General features: G+C 41.5%; 1 protein-coding gene across 3 annotated transcripts in view; it reads left to right on the top strand.

The window, feature by feature from the left end:
* LOC138633347 (transcription factor COE3-like) overlaps positions 1–10,000 on the top strand; it is a 135,270-nt gene that overhangs the window by 27,703 nt on the left and 97,567 nt on the right. For all 3 annotated transcript variants that reach the window (XM_069719523.1, XM_069719525.1, XM_069719522.1), the window contains exon 5: positions 1,671–1,744. In XM_069719523.1, the coding sequence (XP_069575624.1) occupies positions 1,671–1,744 (74 nt within the window). The remainder of the gene's footprint in view (positions 1–1,670; positions 1,745–10,000) is intronic.

Below are 10,000 nucleotides of genomic sequence, written 5' to 3'. Positions count from 1 at the left end.
ATTCACGTAAAACTCGAATTCACGTAAAACTCGAATTCACGTAAAACACCAATTCACGTAAAACTCGAATTAACGTAAAACACGAATTAACGTAAAACACGAATTAACGTTAAAAACGAATTCACGTTAAACACGAATTAACGTAAAACACGAATTAACGTAAAACACGAATTAACGTTAAACACGAATTAACGTAAAACACGAAATCACGTTAAACACGAATTAACGTAAAACACGAATTAACGTAAAACACGAATTAACGTAAAACTCGAATTCACGTTAAAAACGAATTCACGTTAAACATGAATTAATGTAAAACACGAATTAACTGTAAACATTAATTAACGTAAAACACGAATTAACGTAAAACACGAATTAACGTTAAAAACGAATTAACGTAAAACACGAATTCACGTAAAACACGAATTCACGTAAAACACGAATTCACGTAAAACACAAATTCACGTAAAACTCGAATTCACGTAAAACTCGAATTCACGTAAAACACGAATTCACGTAAAACTCGAATTCACGTAAAACACAAATTCACGTAAAACACAAATTCACGTAAAACGCGAATTCACGTAAAACTCGAATTCACGTAAAACACGAATTCACGTAAAACTCGAATTCACGTAAAACACTCACGTAAAACTCGAATTCAAAACACGAATCGAATTCACGTAAAACACAATTCACGTAAAACTCGAATTCACGTAAAACACAAATTCACGTAAAACTCGAATTCACGTAAAACTCGAATTCACGTAAAACACGAATTCACGTAAAACTCGAATTCACGTAAAACTCGAATTCACGTAAAACTCGAATTCACGTAAAACACGAATTAACGTAAGACACGAATTCACGTAAAACACAAATTCACGTAAAACGCGAATTCACGTAAAACTCGAATTGACGTAAAACACAAATTCACGTAAAACTCGAATTCACGTAAAACACAAATTCACGTAAAACTCGAATTCACGTAAAATTCGAATTCACGTAAAACACCAATTCACGTAAAACTCGAATTCACGTAAAACACCAATTCACGTAAAACTCGAATTCACGGAAAACACGAATTAACGTAAGACACGAATTCACGTAAAACACAAATTCACGTAAAACTCGAATTCACGTAAAACTCGAATTCACGTAAAATTCGAATTCACGTAAAACACCAATTCACGTAAAACTCGAATTCACGTAAAACACCAATTCACGTAAAACTCGAATTCACGTAAAACACCAATTCACGTAAAACTCGAATTCACGTAAAACACGAATTCACGTAAAACACGAATTCACGTAAAACACTTTACAAACATATTGAGGATCGCTGCTAGCTAAAGGTAGCCTCAACAAGCCAGTGCTGTTGTCACTAAGCTAACAGTCTGTAGGAACGTTGTGTTGTTGCTAAGCTAACGTTAGCCGTATGTGAGCAGCTAAGCTAAGGTTAGCCTGTGTTACACAGTTAGCATTCTGGTTTCGGTTCAGTTGAACTCGTCTCGGATCATCGACTCAAACTCTGAAGTCCGTTTTAAACACCGGAGTCCATCCCACGTGTTCCAGTGAAGTTCGGGTCCGTCGGTACCACGGGGAACCAGAACCGTGATGTTTTGAGGTGTTCGTTGTCCCTCCGGCTGATCCGATCTGTTTCCCATCAGGCCATCCTGTACGAAGGTCAGGACAAGAACCCGGAGATGTGTCGAGTCCTCCTCACCCACGAGATCATGTGCAGGTAAGATCCATCACCCATATCCAGCGTGTGTCAATCAAACAAGCCGCGCCCCCAAACACATCTGCGTTGGAGTCCTAATATGTGATGAATGCTGGAGAACTCTATGCTTTTCAATGGGAGTGTGTTGGAGCCCCTAGTGGCCCTCAGAGGTACTACACTGTTTTATTATCAGAAATAACGTAAAGATGGCCGACGCGTCACGTTGCGATTATTTTTAAATCAGTTTATTTAGATGTAATATTCTGTTTGAAGCCTTTTATTTTGAAAGGGTCTCCACAAAATTTTTATTTAAGAATTTACTTCAGAAAAGTGCAGCGACACTGTGTGTGTGTGTGTGTGTGTGTGTGTGTGTGTGTGTGTGTGTGTGTGTGTGTGAGTGTGTGTGTGAGAGCGTGTGAGAGTGTGTGTGTGTGTGTGAGCAGCTGTTGGTTTGATCACACCAATCAACACGTTTCCTGTCCTGTCTGAGAGTTAATGGTTTTACTGGTTCAGACTGAGGAGTGAGGAAGAGGAGGAGAGAGAGTGTGTGTGGGGTGAAAATAGGACACACACACACACACACACACACACACACACACACACACACACACACACACACACACACACACACACACACACACACACACACACACACACACACACACACACACACACACACACACACACACACACACACACACACACACTCACACACACACACACACACACACACACACACACACACACACACACACACACACTCACACACACACACACACACACACACACACACACACACACACACACACACACACACACACACACACACACACACACACACACACACACACACACACACACACACACACACACACACACATACACACATACACACAAAAAACACACACACACACACACACACACACTCATACTCACACACACACACAGATATATATACACACAAACAAACACAACTGAATCTGAAGTCTGGAGGGAAAACATGTTTTTTATCTGCACATGATGAGAAAAATAAAGATAATTAATGAGCAGTAAACTGGTTTACATGTTAAATATAAACTGATTTACGTGTTAAATACAAACTGGTTTACATGTTAAATATAAACTGGTTTACGTTTTAAATATAAACTGGTTTACATGTTAAATATAAACTGGTTTACATGTTAAATATAAACTGATTTACGTGTTAAATACAAACTGGTTTACATGTTAAATATAAACTGGTTTACGTTTTAAATATAAACTGGTTTACATGTTAAATATAAACTGGCTTACATGTTAAATATAAACTGGTTTACATGTTAAATACAAACTGGTTTACATGTTAAATATAAACTGGTTTACGTTTTAAATATAAACTGGTTTACATGTTAAATACAAACTGGTTTACATGTTAAATATAAACTGGTTTATATGTTAAATATAAACTGGTTTACATGTTAAATATAAACTGGTTTACATGTTAAATATAAACTGGCTTACATGTTAAATATAAACTGGTTTACATGTTAAATACAAACTGGTTTACATGTTAAATATAAACTGGTTTACGTTTTAAATACGAACTGGTTTACATGTTAAATATAAACTGGTTTACATGTTAAATATAAACTGGCTTACATGTTAAATATAAACTGGTTTACGTGTTAAATATAAACTGGTTTACGTGTTAAATACAAACTGATTTACGTGTTAAATAGAAACTGGTTTACGTGTTAAATATAAACTGGTTTACGTGTTAAATATAAACTGATTTACGTGTTAAATATAAACTGGTTTACGTGTTAAATATAAACTGGTTTACGTGTTAAATATAAACTGGTTTACGTGTTAAATATAAACTGGTTCACGTGTTAAATATAAACTGATTTACGTGTTAAATATAAACTGGTTTACGTGTTAAATATAAACTGGTTTACGTGTTAAATATAAACTGATTTACGTGTTAAATATAAACTGGTTTACGTGTTAAATATAAACTGGTTTACGTGTTAAATATAAACTGGTTTACGTGTTAAATATAAACTGGTTTACGTTTTAAATATAAACTGGTTTACGTGTTAAATATAAACTGGTTTACGTTTTAAATATAAACTAGTTTACGTTTTAAATATAAACTGGTTTACATGTTAAATATAAACTGGCTTACATGTTAAATACAAACTGGTTTACATGTTAAATACAAACTGGTTTACATGTTAAATATAAACTGGCATACATGTTAAATATAAACTGGTTTACATGTTAAATACAAACTGATTTACGTGTTAAATACAAACTGGTTTACATGTTAAATACAAACTGGTTTACATGTTAAATATAAACTGGCATACATGTTAAATATAAACTGGTTTACATGTTAAATACAAACTGATTTACGTGTTAAATACAAACTGATTTACGTGTTAAATACAAACTGGTTTACCTGTTAAATACAAACTGATTTACGTGTTAAATACAAACTGGTTTACATGTTAAATATAAACTGGTTTACGTGTTAAATATAAACTGGTTTACAGGTGTAGTTAACTGGTCAGTCAGCAGATGAAACTGGTTTATCTGGTTTTGGTGTTGAGTTAACTCGTACCTTGTAGACTAGTTTAGATCGGTGGTTGTTCACTGGTTAACTCGTCCAGGCGGGCGGTTAACCTGTTTAAACATTTGGTTTATATGTGAACTTGTTGGAATGTGCAGTAAATCAGTTTTACATTGTAATGAATGAACTGGTTCACGTTCACAGTAAACTGGTTTGTGTGGTGTTGTTGGAGCTCCGTCTCCATGACGACGGCAGGCTGCTGCCGTCTCCAGCTCCACGATGTGATGGAGTGAGATTATTAAGCGTCTCTGCCCCTGATGGATGTTGTTTCCACTCACTAATGAGTGAAGGGACGAGAGGCCGTCTCTGCGTCCCAGGTGAGTCCCCGTCGGCTCACCTGGCTCTCCGTCTGGGCCTCGGCCTCCTCCGGGTGTTGGCGTGCAGGTGGAGCAGCCGCCTGTCAGCCGGCAGCTGATTAATGATGGTTTCAACCAGCAGAGTGGAGCACGGCCTCCTGAAACCGTCACTTTACTCATTAACGGTTTCAAGATTTAAATCAGAAATCAACTTTACAATATTAGTTTTACTGGTTCAGTCATTCATGATATTATTATGAACTTTATTTATGCAACAAACTGTTATGTTAATGAGAGTAAATTCACTCCTTTATTTATTCATTCAGTGTATTTTTCAGGTCTTTTTTAACGCTCTTCCCTCGATGGGATTTTAAAACTCAACAACACATCAGATTTACAGGAAACAGGAGAAACATGGATGTAAAGTTTGACTCTGAAGAACAAGAACACGTTGTTGTTCAGAGATGTGAAGAATTTATAAAGTATTTTAACTATTCAGGATAAATTAAAATATTTAAAATGTTAAAAACACGTAGAGAACTGGAGATATGAAACACTTCTTTGGTACGTTTTGCTGTTTCTTCTCCTTTTTTCAATTCTGGACTTCAAAAGTAAAAAACGATGTTCCTGATATTTTTAATTCAGCTGTGACAGATTACAGAGGGACAGAAACATCCAAGATGGCGTCCAGTTTGAGGTGAAAACATCTTCAGCAGGATGTGATGATGCGTTCACTGTCCTCTGTCCCGTCGGTCATTTGCCTACTGAAGGCTTCCTGCAGTGTGTGTGTGTGAGTGAGTGAGTGAGTGAGTGAGTGAGTGAGTGTATGTGAGTGTGTGTGTGTGTGTGTGTGTGTGTGTGTGTGTGTGTGTGTGTGTGTGTGTGTGTGTGTGTGTTTGTGAGTGTATGTGAGTGTGTGGGAGTGTGTGTGTGTGTGTGTGTGTGTGTGTGTGTGTGAGAGTGAGTGAGTGAGTGAGTGAGTGTGTGTGTGTGTGTGTGTGTGTGTGTGTGAGTGAGTGAGTGTGAGTGAGTGTGTGTGTGTGTGTGTGTGTGTGTGTGTGTGTGTGTGTGTGTGTGTGTGTGTGTGTGTGTGTGTGTGAGTGTGTGTGTGTGTGTGTGTGTGTGTGTGTGTGTGTGTGTGTGTGTGTGTGTGTGTGTGTGTGTGTGTGTGTGTGTGTGTGTGTGTGTGTGTGTGTGTGTGTGTGTGTGTGTGTGAGTGTGTGTGAGTGTGTGTGTGAGTGTGTGTGTGTGTGTGTGTGTGTGTGTGTGTGTGTGTGTGTGTGTGTGTGTGTGTGTGTGTGTGTGTGTGTGTGTGTGTGTGTGTGTGTGTGTGTGTGTGTGTGTGTGTGTGTGTGTGTGTGTGTGTGTGTGTGTGTGTGTGTGTGTGTGTGTGTGTGTGTGTGTGTGTGAGTGTGTGTGTGTGTGACCTCTCCATCGTGTCGCGGTGCCACGTTAACAGTCTTTAAATGGGCCTCTGCTGCTTTCCAAAGCCACCAATCACGGAGTAGCGAGCAGGCGTGGCGGCAGCAGCCAGGTTGGCACGGCAACGCTGCCAGCAGGCTCTCTGAGGCCCGGGCCGGCTCGGGGCGGTTCGGCTCGGCTCGGTGTGTGGCTGCCAGGCTCGGGGCGGCGCTGGGAACAACCCGGTGCCGCTTGCGGGGAGGCGGCGGCCCGGCCAGGCGGCGCCGGCTGCCGGTTGGCAGGCTTTGGCGAATCATGGCGCCCGGCTGCTGTGAGGCGTTTCAGGCCTTCGGGTAATTACAACACTTGCCCTTTGAAAGCGAGCCCTGCGCTACCGGCCGGCCGGATCGCTGTTATCTGGACGCTGTGATCTGAGTGACGCTGAGCCTCTCCGTCCTCAGGGACGCTTTGAACCGCTCGCCGTGTGTGTGTGTGTGTGTGTGTGTGTGTGTGTGTGTGTGTGTGTGTGTGTGTGTGTGTGTGTGTGTGTGTGTGTGTGTGTGTGAGATAGCGGTGTGCCGACGTGCCCGGACAAACCTTCTCTCTGAGCCTCGAGTAGATTCCACTTGTGGCGACGACTGAAGGAGCAGCCAGCTGTAATGATGACGAGGCCCCGGACAGACGGGCTGCTGGGTGTGAGTGTGTGTGTGTGTGTGTGTGTGTGTGTGTGTGTGTGTGTGTGTGTGTGTGTGTGTGTGACCTGAGTATCCTCTGCAGTAGCGACCAGGGACAAACTCTCTCCACCAAATGAGTAACAGCAACAACACGCAGTTTGTTTTATTTGTGCCGGTTTTTAGCTGCAAACCCAAACACACACACACACACACACACACACACACACACACACACACACACACACACACACACACACACACACACACACACACACACACACACACACACACACACACACACACACACACACACACACACACACACACACACACACACACACACACACACACACACACACACACACACACACACACACACACACACACACACACACACACACACACACACACACACACACACACACACACACACACACACACACACACACACACACACACACACACACACACACACACACACACACACACACACACACACACACACACACACACACACACACACACACACACACACACACACACACACACACACACACACACACACACACACACACACACACACACACACACACACACACACACACACACACACACACACACACACACACACACACACACACACAGACTGCCCCCCCCCCCCCCCAGGTCCGTGCTGCTCTCAGTCATTATCTGGCCGTGGCGGCGGCCCGTGTGCGGCCCGCGGGGAGACGTCATTAAGGCGTATTGTGGACGCTCAGCCAGGGTTTGTTGTGGTGTTTGGAACGTGGTTCCCGGTCCCCGGAGGGCCCCCGGCAGAGCTCCTGGGGTCCAGTTTGTTTATAACACTTCTCTGGCAGTTTGGAGGAGGTTGTCACCGCGGCAGCACCAGTGGGTTTCCAATGCTAATTGGTCTCCTGGAACTTTCACTAATGGCTCCAAGTAGCTGGGGGAATAAATTATTGTGGCGCGTTCGGTGGCAACAGTCGCACGTCGGCGTCCGCTCGCAGCCGGGACACAAACACGGCGCTTAGTTTGTGATTTTTCTGTACTTAGAGATCAGACGCGGCGATAAATGATTCATAACGCGTCTCATTTGGCATTCGATGCCTCGATCCGACGCTTGTTTGTCAAATGGCAATTTGATTCAGGACGGCGGGGGGGCGGAGGAGGCGGTGTAATTGGACGTCGCGGGTCATATGCAATATGATTAATTTTTAAGATTTACCGGAAGATATGTTAATGAGGCTCGCAGCGATAAGAGAGGAGGAGAATCAGATGGGTGTCCAGATAGTTTTATTATTATTAATGATCAATGCTCTCCGTCTCTCTCTCTTTTACTCTTCAGACACATCGAACTGATTTATATTAATATAATAAATAAACATTTTCACTTCCTGAACTCAAACACAGATGTCGACTCGAATCCTTTTCTAATATTCGAGCTGCAACTCAGCATGTCAGAAAAGAAAGCTCATTATTATTATTATTATTACACATTAAATTACAACTCATTTTGATGAGATTTTTTAGTTGGTTTAAATTGTCTGTTGGTCTGTAGAATCAATAAAAACAGAATAACAATTTTTTTGAGCTGTAAAAACACAGTTAAAAGTTTCGCCCTGAGTTTTGCCTGTCAGGTTTATCTTGGGTCGACTTCCTGTCCTCAGAGTTAAGATTTAAATCAACTTGTTAAAAACATGTTAAAAGTCCAGCAGTTACATGTAGGAAAAAAACCCTGCTTTTCCTGTTTTATTGTCATTTTTATTATTATTACAATTACAAATGAATTTACGTATCATTTGAATTTGATTTAAATTTCTGTTGGTCTGTACAATCAATAAAATAGAGAAATATAATTTTTAGAGCTGTAAAGATTTGTTTAAATTTTGACCCTGAGTTTTGCCTGTCAAGTTCATCACCAAACTAAACACACAAAATTATTTTATTTGTCATCATATTTCTCTACAATATATAAACAAACTATCAGAAAGCTGCAGGTCCATCTGTGTTTCTTTAACTCAGAGCTGAAGTCTTGTTATTAAATGAAATATGAAACCATTCGTTGATATCAGACTCTGTTCTGTGGTTCTTCATGTTTCGTCTGACCTTCTGTAATTTAAGCTCTTTGTGTTGCCTTGTTGTCGGACAGCCTGCCCTCTGATTGGTGGAGGTTTTACATGCAGCCTGCAGGCGCTGCTCAGGGCGGTAAAACACCTAGAAATTAGATTTTTATTCAGATTCAGAAATTTGTACAAATCCACAGCTGATCAGTGTGATCATGAAAAATTAAATAAATAAACATTCTGCATTCACATTTTCTCTATTTACATGTTAAGAAATGTTTTTTTTAAAGTGGTGGACAGACTGTGATGACATTTTAGACCTCGTGGTGCGTTCACTGACAGCCTCAGAACTGAGTGGTTGGACTCCCCTGTAGACCTCGTGGTGCGTTCACTGACAGCCTCCAGCCGTCAGCAGGTCCAGGCTCTCCATCACTCCGACTGATTCCAGCCGGTTTCCGTGGAAACGTGTGATGGATATTAATGTGCCGCATTCAGCCGGCTGCTGTTCGACATGCCACGCCGACCCGCCACACCAAACGCCTAATTTGGCTCCGCCCGCCCCCTGCAGTGCTGAAGTAGAAACCCAGCGCTCCCTCCGGATGCCTCCACAGACGTTGGACCGACTCCGGGTTCGTTTAATGTCGTAGTCAGCGGCTGGTTGGATGAAATGCTCGGCGGCCGCTTCGCCCTCTGGCTACCTGGACGGCTGTTTGGCGAGCAGCCGTCCGGTTGGCTGGCTTGTTGTCAGGGGCAATGGGACCGGGAAAGGGGGGGGGGGGTCGCTGCAGGGTGGGGGGGTCGCAGTGGTGCCTCCATCGCTGGGTGTCATCCAACTGTTGGTGACCTTGGCTTGGACCCCACCCAGCTGGACCGTGTGTGTGTGTGTGTGTGTGTGTGTGTGTGTGTGTGTGTGTGTGTGTGGCTGAAACCATGTTGTTTTTCAAACTAAAAGTTCATATTTGAGATATTCAGGAATTTTGTCGCGCTTTATTATCTAATCCAATTAATCTATTAAATGTCATTAATAATATTTTTTTTAAATTATTTTGTATCTTTGCACCAATTTTTGTCTTATTTTGAAAATAGAAACTACTGTATTTTGTTTATAAACAGGTTGATTTCTAGAATATTTAGAATCAGAAAACTGTATTATTTATATATCTTGAATGTTATCGTTGCCTGGAGACGAACTCCAAATCTAACTTTAACACTAAAACTTTAAATTATTT

The sequence above is a fragment of the Brachyistius frenatus genome, unplaced genomic scaffold, assembly GCF_029030835.1.
Source record: "Brachyistius frenatus isolate BFR_SWC_R1_liver_20210118 unplaced genomic scaffold, ASM2903083v1 Contig_216, whole genome shotgun sequence".
In the NCBI taxonomy this organism is placed as follows: Eukaryota; Metazoa; Chordata; class Actinopteri; family Embiotocidae; genus Brachyistius; species Brachyistius frenatus.
The sequence above is the reverse complement of the archived record's forward strand: the minus strand, read 5'-3'. Positions and strand labels throughout refer to the sequence as shown.